Here is a 20,057-nt window from a genome sequence, read left to right on the forward strand (position 1 = left end):
CATTACGGCAGAAAGACATAAAAATTTATTTCAAGGTGGTATATATACTACATCTCAGCTGCACAGCAACATGCTCATTAAGAATTCCTGCAGCACCTCCCACATCACAGGCCAGAAACAAGGATGTTTTCTATAGCAACCCCCTGAACACACAAAATTCCCTTCTTTTACTCCCAGGGAACTGCTTGCCAAGTAACAGACTCCGCACAGGGACTCACCATTTAAGTGCCTCCTTAGCTTGAAAGACTCTGAATGCAACTGAAAAATGCAGCTCACCCAATCATATCCAAGCCTGCAACAGTTAACTTTAAAAAAAATCATAACAGAATCCTGTATGATCATTCAGTTTTTCAACAGCGACACTTCACTACAGAGGCTGCATTCCTATAGTCATGACAGATAAACAATAGTTCTATATCCTTACCAAGGATTTTAAAACTTTTGAGCTTTAATAGTACTGAGCTGATTAACCACAGTAAACTATGCATTAGGCAATAAATAAAACATGGAGTCAGCAGCATTCCTTATCTGTGTGGCTAATTTCACAACCACAGTTGCATGTGAGAAACAGAGCAAATGAAAAGACCCCTCAGGTCACTGGATCCAGAGCCTTTTCCTGACAGGCAACCAGAGCAAACCCACAGCATACCAAACTATCCCTTAAACTAACATATGTGTCTGCACTAGCCTTAACCAGCTCTTATGCCTCCTTGGCATTTATCAGCACTGATAAACTTATGGAGCGCTATGGAGGTTAAACAAATAAATTCATTTAGTCTTCCCTTGCATGGAGGCTCCAGAATTCCTCTGAGAAAATGCCATATAAAGCTGGATCATTGTCAGGTAAAAGGATTTTACAAAATTCCTATCCTTTATGAATCTACCCATATTAGTAAACGTCATCCTTGAAGTCCCAATGCAAAGACTTAAATCAAGGTCGGATCTTCTGTCTTGCTACTGTTATCTCTTAGAACTCAAAGCACTCAGATTAGGCAATCTGCTTTGTAGCTTATATCAGGGTTTAGCAATGGAATATAAAGCAAGCAGAAGAAAACCAAGTCCTTTGAAGTACAAGTTAATATGGAAAAATAATTATCTGGCATAAGTAAATAAATTATGGCTGAGTAATGTTGGCTTGTGTTTTACCCAGATTTATCTACCTAAACATTGGGTTATTGGGGGAGCAGAATATGTGTTGGGGTTGGTTGCAGAAATTACTGGCTGGTCCCTAAAAGATGGGGAGCTGATACCCAAGCATGATAATGCAGCCAGCAGAGCAGGGGCCTCGGCAGCCAGGGCTTGTCCCACTGCTCATGAGAAGTGATGCTGGTGAGGGTGGTCAGGGCTGCTACAGCCTATTATTGCCCTCAGGGCCCTGACAATATTTTTGCTACTTAGACTAGAGTGTGAGATGTAGACTTGATTCCAGGATGTTTGCTATGGAAAAGTCAAGCTATAATGATAATGTAACCTTAGTATTTGGTGGAAACGGGAAATATAAAATGAAACAAATAGTGTTTGGCTTAGAGAACATGGGCATAAGAACAGCTGTATTTCAGAAAACAAATCTTTAAAATAGAGCATAAAATGATGCTTTTAAGAGAGAGTGTGTAGAGCTGTTTTGCCTGTCCTCAATATCTGTTGATCATCTTCTGCTGAGTCAAGGGGTCTCTCTCTCAGTATAGACAGGTGGAAAGTATTTTAGCAGATTTTCATTATGAGACCATCACTCTGACATCAATAATAAAGAGAGTTAACCCATCTCTCCTTGGTTTCTGTTGTGCAAATGCTAAAAAAAGAATTCCCACAGTAACTTAAATGTAGCTGTTTGCAGGGACAAAGCTAAGAAAGGGAAGGCATCAGACTGGCTTTATCAAACAGGTAAGACTCTATGGCACACAAATGTTTAGTCTCCCGTGGATAAAAATCAAACTAAATGGGTTAGACTGAGAGGTAAGTGGGTGGAATTTAATGGCCTGCAATGCACCAGAGACACAACAGGATGGCTGAACAGCTCCTTTGATCCCCAAGCTCTATAAAATCTGTTAACACATCTTTTTCCCCAAACACATCAACTGAGCTCTTAACTATTTCATGCTTAACAAAATGCTACAACAAAAGATGATGTTATGAGTTGATTTAAAATTAAATTAATTAAAAGGTTAAGGCTAGGAAAAATTAGGCAAATCTTACAGAATTTAAATTACAAATCAGTAATTAAGTTACCAACTGAAATTGATCTTTCATATGATTCACTTAGTGTACTATAGTTACCAGATTATATTTACTAACAGAGTTGACAGTACAACAGGTACCGTCAATTTTAAGCTCCTGGAGCCTGTATGTGTAGTAAGAGATATTTGGTATTTGGAAAAAATATTTTAAAGTGTTGTAATTTTCAGTGTAATTACATTTAATTGACCACAATTATTTATCTCAATAAACCGGATGTATGGCTTAAATTTCTAACCCTGATTCCACTAGGGAGGCTTTTCAAAAAATGTTACAGCATGGAGGAGGATACAGATGTTTTGCAAATGAACTTTAAAGCCTCCAACACGAGGCAGTGCAGACAGCAGCCTCTAAGAGGTTGGAAGAGTGAATAAGTAAGACTCCTGAAGAATATAAGATATAAAGAACATAAGATTTTTTTTCTACATTAAATCTTGTTTTAAATGAAAAAAATCATGGCTGTGACAGCCATGTCTAAGCCAAACTCTAAGCCAAACTTAGAGACAAATATCACATCTTTAAAATTTACACATTTTAAAATTTCCAGAGGTTGGGAATTTACCACATACCAAAATTAATTGTTCTCAATTACCCATCTGCTATTAAAAAGCCACACTTTGTCTGGCCTGAATTCATATAGCTCCAGCTTTACTTTCATCTTGTTACATCATTTGCCTGGCAGATTAAAGATCCCTTTGTTACATGATCTGTCTTCCCAATACAGAGAGTTAACAGACCACAATCCAACTACCTAATAAGCTTTTCTTTGACAAGCTGAACAAACCAAATTCCTTGAATTTGTTTCCCAGGTCAGTCATCCTGTTCTTAGATCATTCTTTCATTCTTTTTTGAACCCTTCCCAGTTTATCACCTTTCTTGGCAAGTCACCAGCGGTGAGCATGCCTTCCCTGGGTGGTCATTCCTAATTAAAAATTAGCACTAATTTAAAAAGGCTCTTTTAGCCTCTCAGTTCCTTTACAAACCCCTCTCTCTATAGAGCCAAGAATCTCTGATGCAGTTCAGCATTAGCATTTCATCACAAGGTGTTTTTTTTAAATCATTGCTCTTCAAGATAGGACTTTCCCCTGTATGGTTGCATGGCTTGAATTTCTTTGAATGTACACTTGGACACTGTAATGCAGAGATGCCTTGTACTCTGCTACAAAGAGATCTAAATTGCTCTTTGATCTGATTGTTCTGTTTCCTACCACCTCCCAGATATTTGTCTCATCAAAACATTTTATCAGCTGTTATTTTCTGTTTATTTCTTCTTCATGGATGAAAACATAGATTAGCATTAGACCTAGTTATTAATGACTTTTGATATGCTTGCCTCAGAGGCATCTGATTGCTACATTTGTTTTCCTGCCTTTTTTTTCCCCCAGCAGCCTCTTTTAATTAATACAATGTAGTCATGGAAAACTCCTTACAGCTATTAAAAAGTCACATAGCACAAACAGCAGTCATAAATTAATACAGAGCAGGCCCATGTCCTCCAGCGCCTTCCTTTTGATTGTGGGAATATGCGGTGTCCATACATACATTCTTCAACAATTCACAAATAAGACTTACATATTCCCTTTTAATTTTTCCTCTGTACTTATTTTGTTGATACTTGTTTTCTGTATTGTAATATTCCCTTATAGTAGCAACTCCACATATTACTCAGTGGGGCTTCAGCCTGCCTGATATAACAAATACAATAATTTAAAATCACCAGCAACTAAGCAACCATTATGTTCTAATTCTGTGATTGTGTCTTTTTTTTTCTCAACATAAATTCACTATTCATAGTTAGATACCACAATTTTATCAACTACCATTAATAATTGGCATCACCAGCATTCACAAAAGGTGACAGTCTTTCAACTTACAGTACAAATATCCAAAATGTCAATAAGCAATACAGTCACAGCTAAAAGGAAACACTGAGCCACCATGTTGGCAGAACACAGTTCTCAGACCTGTTATCAAGAAGTCAGAGTGAACCTCCTGGGTCTTTTATCATTGAAGACGTATTCAGTCTTATCAACTTCAGATCAGTGCTGGGCATGTGCCTCTGAATGGACATGGAGACATTTTCCAAAAGCTGGGATCTGTTACAGCATTTTAGTGCTTTACACAAATGTAGGCCAAATAGCAAACTGAATCCAGACTGCAATATGAACTTCTCTTTGAGGTGTGTGGGACACATGAATCTCTATCAGCCTTTTGTAGTATTGCACTCAGAAAACTTCAGTAAGCTTTACTGTGGGGTCCCAAAGGGCTGAAGCTAACTGCTGGGCCTGGTTCAGCACACAGGCCATTATGTGACTGGGAAGCTGCTAGCACCCCCCTCTCCAGCGCAATCACCTCACAGGAATCACATGTGCACACAGCCTTATACAAGACAAGGAATTTCATCTAAGCAATCTAAAATGCTTTTTCTCTCTCTGACAAGGTCTTCAATCTCTATTCCCAATATTAAAATAAACTCTTGTAGCTTAGAGAAAGATTAGCAGGGATCTCTGCTCCCAGAAGTCTTCTCTGCCTGTTCTGGGAACATAATTTAAGTATATAAATATCTCCAAAGCCACCTGGAAGAGACTTTCTGTGAGCTGGTTGAGACACCTGAATTTATTAGGCAGTATTCAATCCACTTAGTGCTTTTACTTAAAGCTCTTTGGTCATTCATCAGAAAACACCAAATTTAACAGCAGCTTGTTATATAAATCCAGTCTAGACTGTCTTCCATATGCTGTATTACAACCTTTAAATCTAACACTGCAGAGAAGAAAATTACCCACAAACAAACACCTGGTACAATTTCTAACACTGACTCTCCTTAAGCCCACAGCCTATACTGTTAAATTAGAGGTTTCAGACTTTTAGGGTTCTCCTTCTCAAATATACACTCCTGTCCTTGTCACAATGATTGCCTATCATCTATAGGGCTTTGCTCTCAACTGTGCCAGGAATTACAGTGCACACAATCTTTGTTAAGTGGACTACGTTTAGTCCTCAAATTCATGTTTTAAATAAAGTATTATCTTGCATGGAGATGGACTAGTAAGTTTTTGGAATCCTTTCCAGTTCTATTTTTTATGAGTTTCTAATGTATCTGTGAGTTTCAGAGATACTCCATAAGCTCCATAAGTCATTATTTCCATAATTTGACTGAAATCTTGTAGAAAACTTGAGGGATTTATCTACATTTCAAGATCAGATGAAGTATTATAGCTTCTAACAAGTAGTTAACATGAATTAATGATCACAGACCTTATTTGTATGAAGTGAGATTCTTTCAGTGTGGGGACTCCAGTCCTGCTGAATTACCTCCCCTGTTACTTAGATGCCCAGACCTATGGAGAGCATAAATATCTTGTCAAAGCTTCCACCCCTCTTGTCAGGATGACTGATTAAATAACTGTGCTAACAAGAATATATCTGTGTGTTCATTTGGCATTCAGTTAAGTACATCATAATATTTCATTTAAAAACTTATTTGACATGGAATTAGTAGAGCACATAGTAGCTGGATTAAAAACTTGTTCACTGCCAGAGCCTAAAGTAGAGCTGTAAACAGAAAGAGAAATGAACAGAGATGGTTTCTAAGGCAGATTCACAGGCATCAGTTCTTAGTCCAGCACTGGTTAATATTTTTAGTTTGATCTACATAATGACATAATATTTTTGCTGAGAGCACCTGAAGATGACACAGTGGGTGGCATGCGTAAGAGAGAAACTAGGTGAGTATGCCTGGTTATGGCATTTACACTCAAGAAGAATGTGGGTATGTTGGAGAAAGGTTAGAGAAAGTCCACTGAAATAACACAGCAGATGGAAAACAAATCTTGAGTATGGCTTGGTGACTTCAGTCTAAAGAAGAGAAAAATGAGAGATGTCTTCATCAGTGCATATGGGCACTTAGACCAGTTATGGAGAAGGGACTTACTGGAAAGGCTTTTTAAGCTTGCTGCCAAGAGAATAATGGGTCTCAATGGCTGAAAATTTGTTAGACAAATTCAACCTTGAAATTATGATAACATTACCAATTCAAAGTTGGAAGAGTATAGCAGGGGAGGTGAAGGACTCACCATCAGATGGTGTTTTGGCAAGAAAAATGAGCATCATTCTAAAACATATGCTTTGACCCAGCTTTTAAGAAAAATCCTCCAGCCAGCAAATGAAGGTAGGATGGGATCCTGTCCTGTTGTCCATTACTTTCTTTTTTTGACTCCAAGAAGATCATCCTCCCCACGTTCAGAACACCTATAGGCTTGCCTTAGGAGAGTTATGATCACAGCTTATGCTTCAATGCTTTGATTGCTCTTCTGTTCAGATCAGGAAGGAATGTTTTCCTGATACATAATCCAGCTCCCAGTTTTGCAGAAGTCAACAGACTGTCCATAGATGAAGAGAAGGTACTGGGCACGGCACAATTCTGCAGCGATACTGTAAGTCCCTTCTGATGCCTGGCACAAGTGTCTTGCTTACATGCTAAGGATCTCATGTCAGAGAGTATCTGCCCTAACTCAGATTGCCAAGACTTTAATGTTTCAATGTCTCTCTACAGCATCCTGAGGTAAGAACCACCCTCGGAAACCACCAGGGTACAGGGTGCTTAATAAATTTCCTTCCCTTGGAAGAACCTGGATATGGGGTACCTTGGCCTCTCCTATCAGGAGAGGGCTTCCAGGCTCTGATCCTGATAGGGGACTTCAACTAGCTGGACCTCTGCTGGAAAAATAGCACAGTGAACTGCAAGCAGCCCAGGAAACTACTGAAGTGTGTTGAGGAAACATCCTTGTACAGGAGATGATGGAGACCCCCAACCAGAAGAGAGGCACTGCTGAACCTGTTGTTCACTAGTGTGGAAGAACTTACTGAAGAGGTCAAGACTGGAGGTAGCCTGGGCTGCAGCGATCATTGCCTGGTAGAATTTTCAATCTTGAAGGGTACAGGATGGGTAAAAAGTAGAGTCAGGACCCTAAACCTCAGAAAGGCAAATTTTTTGCTGTTTAGGGTGCTAGTGCCTGTGATACCTTGGGAGAATACCCTCAGAGAAAAAGGAGCAAATGAGCGCTGGGAGATACTTAAAGACATTTTTCTTAGGGCACAAGACCTCTAAATGCTGATGTGCAAGAAGCTGGGCAGGGGAGGCAGGAGGACAGCTTAGCTAAGTCAAGACCTCTTAGCCAAACCAAAACACAAACCTAAAATACATAGGCAGTGGAGACAGGGATATACATCCTGGGGAGATCATCAGGATATGGCCTGAGATTGCAGGGAGGGGATCAGGAAAGCCAAGGCACACCTGGAGCTGAACTTGGCTAGGGACGTAACAAATAACAAGTGTCTCTTCAGGTACAAAAGACAACAAAGAAAGATGAAAGAAACTGTACCCCCCTTGATGAGCGAAATGGAAGACCTGGCTACAACCAACATGAAGAAGGCTGAGGTACTCAACAATTTTTTTCCCTCAGTCTTCACCAGCAAGTGCATGAGCCATGCTGTCCAATTCACAGAAACCAAAGGCACAGACTGGGAGAATGAAGTACTGCCCACCATAGATCAGGCTTGAGACCATCTAAGAAACCTGAACATGCACAAGTCCATGGGACCTGATGAGATACATCTGAGGGTCCTGAGGGAACTGGTAGATGAAGTTGCTAAGCCACTATCCATCATATTTGAAAAGTCGTGGCAGACTGGTGAGTACCCAGTGACTGGAAAAGGAGAAAGAAAATGCCCATTTCAGAAGAGGGAAAGAAGGAAGATCCAGGGAACTACAGGCCAGTCAGTCTCACCTTTGTGCCCAGCAAGATTATGGAGCAGATCTTCCTAGAAACTACATGAAAGCACATGGAAAACAGAGAGGTGATTGGTGACAGCCAACACGGCTTCACTAAGGGCAAATCAGGCCTGATAAACTTGGTGGCCTTCTACGACAGGGTTACAGCATTGGTGCATAAGGGAAGAGCAACTGACGTCATCTACCTGGACTTGTGCAAAGCATTTGATACTGTCCTGCACAACATCCTTGTCTTTAAAATTGAGAGACATGGATTTGACAGGTAGACCACTCAGTGGATAAGGAATTGGCTGGGCGGTCACACTCCATGTTGTGGTCAACTACTTGATACCCAGTGGAGAACAGTGACAAGTGGTGTCCTTCAGTTTCTGTATTGGGACCAGTACTATTTCACACCTTTGCTGGGGACGTGAACACTGGGATTGAGTGCACCCTCAGCAAGTTTCTGGATGACACCAAGCTGAGTGGTGTGATTGATACTCTAAAGGGAAGGGATGCCATCCAGAGGGACCTCGATAGGCTTAAGAGGTGGGCTCATGCAAACTTCATGAAGTTCAACAGGGCCAAGCTCAAGGTCCTTCAAATGGGTTGGACCAATCTCAAGCACAAACACAGGCTGGGCAACGAGTGGATTGAGAGCAGCCCTGAGGAGAAGGACGTTGGGGGTGTTGGTTGATGAGAAGCTCAACAGGACCCAGCAATGTGTGCTTGCAGCCCAGAAAGCCAACCATATCCTGGGCTGCATCAAAAGAAGTGTGGCCAGCAGGTCGAGGGAAGTGATTCTCCCCCTCTACTCTGCTCTCATGAGACCCCACCTGGAGTACTGCATTCAGCTCTGGGGCCCCCAGCATCAGAAAGACATGGACCTGCTCAAGCAGGTCCAGAGGAGGGCCACAAAGATGATCAGGGGGATAAAGCACCTCCAACAGGAAGACAGGTTCAGAGATATGGGGTTGTTTAGCCTGGAGGACAGAAGGCTCCACGGAGACCTTCCAGCAGCCTTCCAGTACTTAAAGGGGGCCGACAGGAAAGATGAGGAGGGACTCCTTGTCAGGGAATGTAGTGATAGGATGAGGGGTAACAGTTTTAAACTGAAAGAGGGTAGATTTAGATTAGATATGAGCAAGAAATTCCTCACTGTGAGGGTGGTGAGGCACTGGAACAGGTTGCCCAGAGAAGCTGTGGATGTCCCCTCCCTGGAAGTGTTCAAGGCCAGGCTGGATGAGGCTTTGAGCAATCTCGTCTAGTGGAAGGTGTCCCTGCTCATGGCAGGGGGATTGGAACTAGATGACCTTTAAGGTCCCTTCCAACCCAAACCATTCTATGATTCTATGATTCTGTGAATACTCATCACCAATTATGGTGTGTAGCAATGAATCCTCCTTTCAGCTTTCTGTACAGGATCAGATCCTGGCTGAGAAGCTGTTTGTAAGGTAAGAGAAGCACATTGCTTGACCATGCCAATCTTATTTGACATTCATCTTGTTATGTTTCTTCACCACCCTTTCTGGAGAGAACATTTTGCAGTGTTACTGAGGAGCTAGCTCCTTGAGGAGCTGTACTTCACCCTTCAAGTGCTAAGTGCTCATGGAGCACTGAGGATTAATAGATTCAAGTGACTTGAAGAGTGGCAGAACTGCTGAAGGATGAGACCTGCAGCAGAGCGACATCTACAAAGCACAGAGGTGAGCAGGAAGCTAGCTGCAGTACCTTGCTGCTAAAGCCACTTGGCTCATTTTCTCCTCTCCCTGTTCCCTCTGAAGCACCCTGAGCACATCCTTTTTGGGAATGTCCTTATTGCAATGACAATCCATTAGCCTCAAGCAGTGGAGGGTGGTAAATAAGAGACTGCCTGTGTTCATTGGGCAGTGCACTTTAGAAATGGGAAAATATAAGACTGTCCAGTAAGTACACCCCATCTCCCTGTGTTAACCTGTCATTATGTCGTACGAGAGTGCAACACGAGCTGTCCTGTGATCTCAGTGTTTAGCCATGACTCCTTAGCACCAGGGAGCTCAGGACATCTATTAAGTACCAGCTCATCTCTGTGAAAGCCCTGGCCCAGATTTTATACCTATTTAGTTCAGTCACAGAGTCATAACAACTCTTACTTTGGATGCAGTCCACCAGTATAAGGACCCTGTAATAGCATTGCTCATGCTGATTTTACACAAGAAAGCTAAAGCAGTGTAGGCATCTTTATGTGGTCTACTTCTGTCTACATGAGGGCCCATTTCAGACCGAGCACTGTGAAGAACTGCATAGATACCTTTGCCAGATACCTCAGATTGCCAGGGCTTTGGGTGTGAGTCTGTACTCCACACACATCCTTGTGACTGGCAAGTTACGTTCACTAAGTGCAGAGAAACAGTGGGATAAAATGCATTGCCCATACAGGTACTGTTTTTCCCTACTCAATTTATGTGCTGTCAGATGGAGCTGCACATAAAGAGCCATCTCCGAAGGCTGTCAGAGGCACACTTGCTTCTGGAACATGAACTGAGGTGATTGCTAAGACCTGAGCTTGTATTCGTAGTGCCTCCATCAGCAAGGCAGAATAGAAGCCCAACACCCATTACAGCCTCTTTGAACCCAGCACTGCAAGCTGTCAGTCTAGCCAGAAACCCAGCGATCTCATTTATGCAAAAACAAAACCAGAAAGACAGCTCCTCCTGATGGGAATAAAAATTAATTCCAGCCAAGCAGCATAGATCCTGAATTGCAAATTACAATGACAATATTTCCTTGTTCAGAAGAGACTGTCTCATGCCAAAGAAACACCATTAGCATCAGAAACCTCATCCAAATAAATCACTGGTGAAAACTCCAGAAATAGGATACAAAAGCAGGGGAGAGGCTAGGCCCCTCTTTGTAAAGAACTCTCCATGCTGGAGTGAAATGGACCCACAGTAAACAAGGGACCTTTTGTTTCAAAAAGTATACTTTGGGCAGTAGGACAAATGTATTACTTGTATCTTGGCAGTGGTCCCAAATGCATGCTGCACAAAAGACTGGGGATGTAACTATGGCCACAGCAGACCCAAAGTTCTGGGTCCTGCTCCTGGCTCTACCCCAGACTCTGTGTGACTCCAGGATTGTTTCCTCCAACCAGGACTCATCTCACCTCACTGTCTCTTAGATGCCATCTAAGAGACAGGCATCTAGACTAGGTACTCTGCCTAGGCTCACTCTACAGTCCATGAGGAGAGACCAGCCCTTCCAGAGGGCTACGTCACTCCTTTCTTGGATACCAGGCTTATGGCAGGATGGATGGCCTCTGGATGTGCTGATCTCTCAGTGCTGACTAAAGTGGAAGCTTAGAGCAGAGACTCAGTTCCTAGCTGTTAGCTCACTACAGCTGGCTGACATGAACTATGCCCTGTGTATCTGCTATAAAAATGGGATAAGAAGTCTTCTGGATCTCTTGCTCACTTACATGGCAAGTCACTGACTGAGGGTCTGCCTTCCTCTGCATTGTGCCCTTGGCACAATGGACCCCGGCAGAATTAACACAAGCAACAAATACTTCTGCACAACCCAGAAAGCACACATCAGGGTCTTGCTTAGTGTAACAAGTTAGAACTGTCTGAACAGGCTAAATGGGGAGGTTACCATCCTTGAGCTTGCATCTCTCCTCCTGTGCCTGTGTGGCAGGGCAGTGGGAAGGCACTGCCCAATTCCTACAATTTTTGAGCACAGGGGCTGTGAGCTTATTAAGATTTTGCTGTGTTATACAAAGCAAGGAATATTCTGAGCACTTCTCACCATGCTTTCTTTTGCAAAGGCTGATCCTAACTTGCCTTTTAGAATAGCTGCTGCCTGCTGAATGAAAGAGATTGTCAGGCCAATTTAGGCTTCTTGGCAAACTAACAGGAACATTTCCAGGGCTCAGATGAAGTGAACTTCAAGAGAAAAATGTCATTTTAAGAGGAAAATAAAATGTTGCAGTATTGCAAGCAGAACACAATCCTTTCTAGTATAAATGAAGTCAACCCGTCTGATTTCATTGCCAGAGCACAGAGAAATACTTACGAATATGGGACCACAACAAAGGTCGCTGTAGCAAAGTATCTTATCTCCAAGAGTACTGAGTAGCAACTACTTAAATACTGTGACAACCTCAGCAAATATAGGTCTATCCCCTTGTATGTACTCAGAGCTTACAGCAACCTGGAGTCATGAACTTACTGAATCAGATGGTTTGTCCTTCCAACATCAAACTGGCCCTCCATGAATTTATCTAACCTGTTTTGAAACCATGTGTATTTCTGTCCTCCAGATCACAATGGAAGGAAGAAAAGTTCCACAATTTCGTTATGTATCATATTATTCTGTTTTAAATTTGTTTTAGTCCTGCTACTCAATGATTTTATAAGGTCTCCCTCATCCTTGTGTTATGGGCAATAATGAACATTTGTGCCCTTTTCACTTTGCCCATGCCACTCAGGATTCTACAGACCCGTACCAAGTCCCTCTACCTTGCCTGTTATAAGAGTCATAGTCTGTTTATGCTCTCTGATCAAAAGTCATTAAATATATTTCTGTTCATCCTTGCTGCCCTTTTCTGGGCCTTTTTGAATCCTTCCACAGTCTAACACATTCTTCGGAGTTCACAGCCAGAACTGCACACAGTAATCAAGATGTTAGTTTACCTCAAACCTTGTTTTGTTCTCTTTTTAGTTTTCTATTGTTGTTCCTACTGCTGCATTATATGTAGTTTTCTATTTTGTTTCCACTGTATCCAGAATTTTTGTTTTCTTTTTCTTTCACAGTAACTCCCATCATTTTTTGTTTTGCCTTTTTGACTATTGCTGAGCACTACCAAGTGTTTTAAAAGAAACACATACTTGAATGACTTCAAGATCACTTTCCTGAATAACAGCAATCTCCTTGGAGCCCAGTGCTAGGCTTTTTATACCACATGCACTATATTTCTCACCAGTGAATTTCATTAGTCATTTTATCACAGCTGAGAGCCTTCAGTGTTCATTCAAAAAAAAGGTGTTCCCTTAAAATAAATACCAGATGACTTGCCTTGGTAATTCAGAATGCTCACAAGAGATTCTAACTTTTTCAGCACAAAGAACATTAGCAAAAGTGTCCACCTGTAATGTGCAAGCACATATAGATAACTGAAATGGCTGGCGGGCAAAGATGTAGCTACTGGTAAGGTCCTCCCTTTGGCTCCCCCATTCTCTGTCCTCCACAAAGAATGCCTATGGTTGTGGTATTTAGGGTAAAAATTTTAGTGCCTAATCATGCTACCTGCAATTCTCAACCACTAGTCACCTGTAGCACCATGACTGATCTTTATTTCAAACTAGATGGAGAATTATTAGTGCCCTACAGAAGAGTCAGGTTTTACTTAAATAAATAAAATACTAACACTCAGAGAAAAAGGACAAGTCTCTGGCTAGAGACAGTGGGAAGGCTTACTGGGTCAAAACACCTAGTCCTTCTGTGAAATCTAATGACTGTAGTCTGACTGTTCTGTAGTCTGTCCTCTTCTTGCAGCAAGGAGAAGGCTCTGCTGCCTTTGTAATACTGTTCTTTTCTCAGCCCCTTTCCGTTTTGTGTCAGAGTTAATGGTAAGACTTGGGGGGACATCTTCGCAAGGAGCAGATGTCCTGGAGATGTGCAGGTGAGGTAATGCTGTGATCTTCACAAGCTCTGACTAAAAGCCAATGGAGACTTAAAATAGTTTGGGATTTCAGTCATTTGTCTGTATTCCCCTGTTAATTAGAAACACCCATCTGATGTAAAGCTGAGACTTTAAGTTCAGGGGTCACTACATGAGAATGTCAGCAACGTGACTCTACAGCAGCTACTAACAGTGGAGAAAAGTAGAGTCCTGGCGAGTCCCAGAAGCACTTTCAGGGGATTTGAACAATTTATTGAGTAGTCTGCTGAGAAGATAACATTGAGGAGACAACACTACATGGGCAAGAAAGACCCCAGGAAAACTTGCCTCACAAATGGTCTCCTCCCTTTGGGAACTTCTCTGGGATGCAGTGGTCGTTGGGGGAGCTACCAGAATGCTGTCCCCTGCCTAAAAAGCTATTCATGACAATCAGCAATTCAGGTAGAGCTAGAAAGTAGAAGACAGTGAGAGAATGGAAGTGAGAATGTTTATTCACAGTGACATTACTATCCCATCTACACAGGAGTAAAGGGGGAGCATGAAGACAAGAATTCAGAATACAGCAGTCAGTGTGTCTGCAAGCAACAAGAGATACTGAGCAGAAGGAAACGCAAGTTTGTTGATATAGATTCCCATGCTGTTAAAAAAAAAAAAAAAGTATATATAAACTGAGCAGGTAGGTAGTTGTAATGCATACAGCAAAACAACAAAGAAAAAGGTGAGAAAACATCAACTTGTTAGAATTCTTTTCCATTTCATCAACATGAGAGCAGTAATACTGCACAGAGATTAAGATGGAGTAGTAACACAGCAACCCCTGAACCTTATGTTCATTGCTACTCAAAATTATCCCATGTCCAATCCCAGACTCTACAGCAGGGAAAGTGCCTTTTCACGATATCTAGGCCTGGTGTGCCCTAATGGAGAGCTTATCCTCTCAGACACCCACGGAAGTTGTCTCCTAACAAGAAAGCAATGAGTTTACACTTAGAGAAGTCTCTCATGATTAGCTTCTCGCAGAACATAACATATCTGGTCTTTCAGCAATTAGAAGGGCAGGAACAGAGAAATCAAAGCCCATCAAGTAATATAAAAATGATTAAGTGGTGCTTCTAGAGGCAAGTCCTTGACCGAAGGGAGAGTCAGCACTGTCATAAGCCAAAAGCCCTGGCTAACACTGCCTATGCCTATGTATTTCTGAATGTTTATGTCATGGAATGTAAAGGCCTAATCCCTACTTTGAGTTAAATCTCAATTTACTGCTTTGAAGTTAGATGAGTCCTTGCTATGAGATGCAATCCATGCCCCAGAGCTTTATATGATTTGATCTCAGTGCACCTATTAAATATTTTATCTCTCTCAATGATTCTTTTGCATTTGTTACTTACAAGAGCCGTACCCCACTGCAAACAGGTCCTTGTACTTTGGATTCCTATAATGAGAAAATATATGTAAGAATGCATTTATTATTAACCATATAGTTCCAGAGAAATGCACAGCCTTTCACACATTATTATCAGAGCCCATTCTCACAGGACGGCATACAGTCTGAGGGCTTGACCCTTTGAACATATGCACTAGTAAAGTTTGTGTATGAGTAATTCTTCCAGACTCAAAATGCATAAAAAAATAGAACATCAGAAGACCACAGCAGTACATGAAAAGCATAAAACGGGCACAGACAGACATGATGTCATTCTCCAGCACTTCTTGTCTTATCCATTTCATAATCACATAAAATTTACTTTTTAAAATGAGGTCTTTGAGGAAAGGGGAAAAGGCAGGAATGTGTTGGTTTCCATCTTTCAGGGGCAAGAATAAAGGAGTTTCTAAACCACAACAGAATAATACCCAATAAACTTACTTTCCCTACCTTTTATTAAATAATGAGGGATGCTTCAAGAGACAGCTATCAGTTCATTAATTCATGATCACTCCCAGATACCAGGAAGGGAAATGCCCTTCTGATACAGTTGGTGAGCAGTGTATTTGCTGAGGCATACTGACTATGAGCAATTAGCCATCTACTACATCTTCTAAAGTCCCTTTATTTGAAAAATATCTACTTTCTTTACAACTTCTGCTGTGTGTGGACAATTACTGCAGGGTTTACATGGGACAAAGGTCAGTACTGTTGCTGTTCCTCAGCTCACACAGCACAACCAGTGGTTAACAATTCTGTGAAATGAATGTACGTGAAAATTACCTAATGAGTGTTTTCTCTGACTTGCTATCTTTAATTTATAAAATAAAACCTCTTCTTTTTCACTTGGGCTGATACCTGGGCATCCTAATGCTCTTGCTCTATCCACTAAATGCACCATCACTGCTAAGAAGGCGAGAATAAAAATTAAATTAGAAAAGCTTATTACATAAGGCAATTTGGAGTCATTCTTCCAATTTCAGGGCCATCTTTCTGTTATCATTTCCTGGAGACAAGAATAATAGCAGCACAAACTACTGATAAAAGATGCCTTTTCTCCCAATTTTACACCTCATTTTACTGTTATCTTGTAATTGTCACACAACTGCATCCTTGATATTCTGTTAAAGTATAATTACTGCAGTGGCTTGAAAGGACAGAAGACTGCAATCCTGCTCTGTCTCTCCAAAGATCCTCTTTGGCAAGACACAGATGTGTTTACACTACCCCACAAACAAGTGAGAGGAGGCCTAGCTGCAGGGGAGCACAAGGCAGGAGCTGACTATATATGTCTCATGCTCAGTGCATGAACAAAGCCAGTTCTGGGGAGGGTCAAGCACATTAAAAGGTAAAAGGACTCATTCAGGTTGGTGATGAGTGTTTTTTCATGGTAATAACCGTGGCAATAACATCTCAGAAAAAGAGAGTTGATTTGAAAGTATCAGTGATCATTTTTGGACTGACCAGGAATAAACGTGCAAAAGTGGACTGCGGGGCAAATGCCCACTAAACTGAACTGTGCAAGATCCCAGTACACAAATACCACTGTTGTCCGGGCAGCAATTGAATATGTACCGTGCATAAAGGTCTTGTCTGGTATCAGTGCCTCAGCATCTTACAGTTTATGATGCTGCCTGTCTAGCATATGTAATTTTTGCATTTTCCTTTCTGCTGCTTTAATTCTTCTGTGTTGATACTTGTAAAAAATATAGTTGTTATCCCTTCTCCTTCCCTGGGCTTCTCAGGATTGATTCCTACAACATATTGTCCAAAGATATGACACGTCTATCCCAGCTTTCCCAAGAAGAGACTCTTCTTTGCTCTGCTAACTGCACTCCCTTTGCCCTAGGGCTGCACAGAACCTGCTGTGTCTTCACCTTTTGCCGAATGGCACAAGCCTGGCACATTCAGCCTTACACAAGGTGCTTTGCAATCAGAAGCATCAGGCATATTTAGGCGCTGCCAAAGCAGCTGACTGTAATTATTCGAAACAATGTTCCCAGAAAAACCAGCCCTACCTTGTAAGGTGCCATGACATTCAATTCCACTCCCCTGCGAAACAGCCAAAAGTTTGTAATAAAGAGACTTACCAGGAGATGGCAGTAACTGCAAGTCTCTTGGTCTTGTCATACTGGAACTTCCAGAGCGGGAGGAGGGTTCCTTGCTGGTCTCTGTATTCATCCGAGGCATCCTCAAAATATTTAAAATCTAAAATGAAAAAGATCAAGGAAAAGGTCCCCGTGTATAAATCAGAAATAAATCAGCACTGTGCAATGCCAGGGAAGCTTTAAAAAACACTCTGTTATCCTCACAGTCTCTGCACAACCCAACTGTTAGTATAAAAACTGTCTCAGTCCTTAAGTCTCAACTCCAAACCATCACGTACACCCTGTAAATGCATTTTACCAAGCACCAAGTCCTCACACGAAAAAAAGCTGATGATCTAAAAGCAGACAAAGAATGAACAAGAAAGCAGAAGCGAAATGCAAGGAGTGACTTCAGGCCATTCCCAGGGCTAGATGTGACCTTTCAGGAGGGACCTGAGCAGAGATAGCAAAACCCTTGTAAAATAATATTGAGACTGAGCATGTCAATGTGGCTGGGACCTGTATGCCAGCAGACAGCTGCTCGGCACTGGCTGCTGTCACCAGCACCTGCATCCAGGAGTGAAGTGCGTGCTGAGGGAGGGAAGTGCTGCAGGGAGGGCAATGCTGACCAGACCTGCTGTCCCCAGCCAGCTCAGAGGAGGGCTGATGTGGCATGCCCTTTGCATGCCCACGCTCTGCTATACTGTTTGCCTGGTGTGAGTCAGCAGGTTCCTAGCCCTGGTCATTTTAGCTCTGTTTCTCTTCTCTATTCTATTCTATTCTATTCTACCCTACCCTTGCTACAGCTGTGGCCACTCATCTGCAGGACTTCTGGCTTGAGTTAGAAGCATGTCCCAGCAGGGCCATACCTTGTGCAATGTCATCAAATGTGTTCTGATTCACCATCCGCTCCATTATTTTAGCAGCCTTTGAGATCTTGGTTATATCATCACTCTGTTGAAAAGAAAAACAAGGAAGAGAAAATGTATTTCCCATCTGTTTACAGGTCCTTCAGACCTTTGTGACTGAAGAACTTGAGTCCTTTGATCCTGAATACAGAATAACTTGAAGCTCCTCACACTAGCGTCTAATGATAAGGGCACTTGAATTAAGGCAATGACTTTATTATAAGTTTAGCAAGATGCCATCCACAGCTGAGCTGCAGTAACTTCTTTGTTTGTTCCTGGTTTAGCTCAGTTGGAAGGTACTTATCTGTGAAGGCAGTTAGAGTCTTGTCTTCCTCAACTCATTCAGGTTACCTCATGATGGGATGAGCTAAAAGCACACACATGATCCTTCCCCCATCTCACTTGGTAATAGTTCATTAGCTTCAGTAATGAAATCATAGATGCTTGATCATGCATGAGCATCCTCTCGTCTCTACTCTACCTGGAGAGCTTTATGGTCTTGTGTTAAGTAAAGATCACAGGATTTAGGAGTCCTTCAGTCAATCACTGGGTAATTTCAACTTGATGCATTCACAGATCCATTAGCTCATACAATATATAAGCAACATGCAAAGGGCAATTTGCTGACCAGCTCTTGTGTAAATTGTTTTGACACTGTGGAAAATCACATCTTCCTGGCCAGGGAACACCACAAGTGGGCATGCTTGTGTATGTACGGTATGCAGATATACCTGCATGTATGCAAGTATTGGAAACCTTTTGAGAAGTGGCATCTTGCAAGGCCAGCAGTCCCTAGGTAACTGTATCAGTAATATCATGTAAGGCTAAGATTGCCTAGGAAACTATACCAGAAATAGCAAACTTGGGTATGGACATAGCAAAAATGTGACCAATGGGGAAAAACTAATTAGAGACAGGTTGTTGATATGGAAGGAGACAAGGGTGGAGAAAGGGAACAATCCAGGTGTATGGGGGAAGCAGCAGCACGGACAAATGGAGAAAAGAGCATAACAGGGGCTGTTTGGCTGTCAGCAGGTGGCTGGTTGGTATGCTTGTCTGACAGAACCCTATGCCTGATCACCAGAGTCTTATAACCATCTTCTTACTAAAATCTGTTCCTAGCTATTTTTTTTGTGTGAGTGTTCTCTCTGTCTTCTCTGTGTGTGTGTGATCACTAGCAAAATCCAAACTGGATAAACCAGCAAGTAGGACAAGAATCCTGCGTGCCAGCATCTGAAAGGACAGAGCTTAAAAGTCCCCAGACTGTGTTGGGCCACGAGATGGATGACAGCACAGCTCTTTGCAACGATGCCAAGGCATATGCAAAATGCTCTGAGAGCATGCTGCCCCAGGGACCTGAATCCCCATCTACTACTGCTGTCCCAAAGCCCCATCAGTGTTTCAAAGCCTTTCATCTTCAAACCCCTGCTAGGGACTGATGGCTGCCAGCACAGCATGATTTCCTCCCCAGTGACAACACTGAAAAGAAACTTGTCATCCTTGACACAGCTCAGAGAGTGCCTGAGCATGAAAAGAAAAAGTGAAATGACTTGCCAAAAGTACACCACACAGTCACAGTCAGAACCAAGAACATGACTTCAGATTATATGTGTCCCAGCCCTCTGCTTCTTTCTTGGGCTCTGCACAGACTCAAGGGAGATGGAAAGTCTTGCTTCAAAGAGCATGAAACTCGAAGGACTACACAAAGATGACAGCACAAAGGAAAAAAAACACCAAACAATTTTATAATCTGCAACATTTTTTATAAATCCATAATTTGCCTACACCTTCAGTAACTGTGTAGTTGTCTTCTCCCATCTCAGAAAGGAAGAAATAGAACTTGGAATCAAGTTCAGAGGAGGGCAACAAGGATGGTCCAAGTCTGGAATGGTTTCTGTACCAGGAAAAACTGAGTAGACTGGGACTTGCCAGTCTGGAGAAGAGATGGCTTGGGAAGACATGAGACAGGTCT

At 42.0% G+C, this 20,057-nt stretch overlaps 1 protein-coding gene across 1 annotated transcript in view; it reads right to left on the reverse strand.

Moving 5' to 3' along the window:
* DNAI1 (dynein axonemal intermediate chain 1) overlaps positions 1–20,057 on the reverse strand; it is a 149,130-nt gene that overhangs the window by 97,134 nt on the left and 31,939 nt on the right. Inside the window, exons 10-12 of the mRNA XM_049795142.1 lie at positions 18,047–18,131; positions 17,181–17,298; positions 15,056–15,099 (exon numbers count right to left, since the gene is read on the reverse strand). Of these exons, the coding sequence (XP_049651099.1) occupies positions 15,056–15,099; positions 17,181–17,298; positions 18,047–18,131 (247 nt within the window). The remainder of the gene's footprint in view (positions 1–15,055; positions 15,100–17,180; positions 17,299–18,046; positions 18,132–20,057) is intronic.

This window comes from Accipiter gentilis, chromosome Z (genome assembly GCF_929443795.1).
Source record: "Accipiter gentilis chromosome Z, bAccGen1.1, whole genome shotgun sequence".
Lineage (NCBI taxonomy): Eukaryota > Metazoa > Chordata > Aves > Accipitriformes > Accipitridae > Astur > Astur gentilis.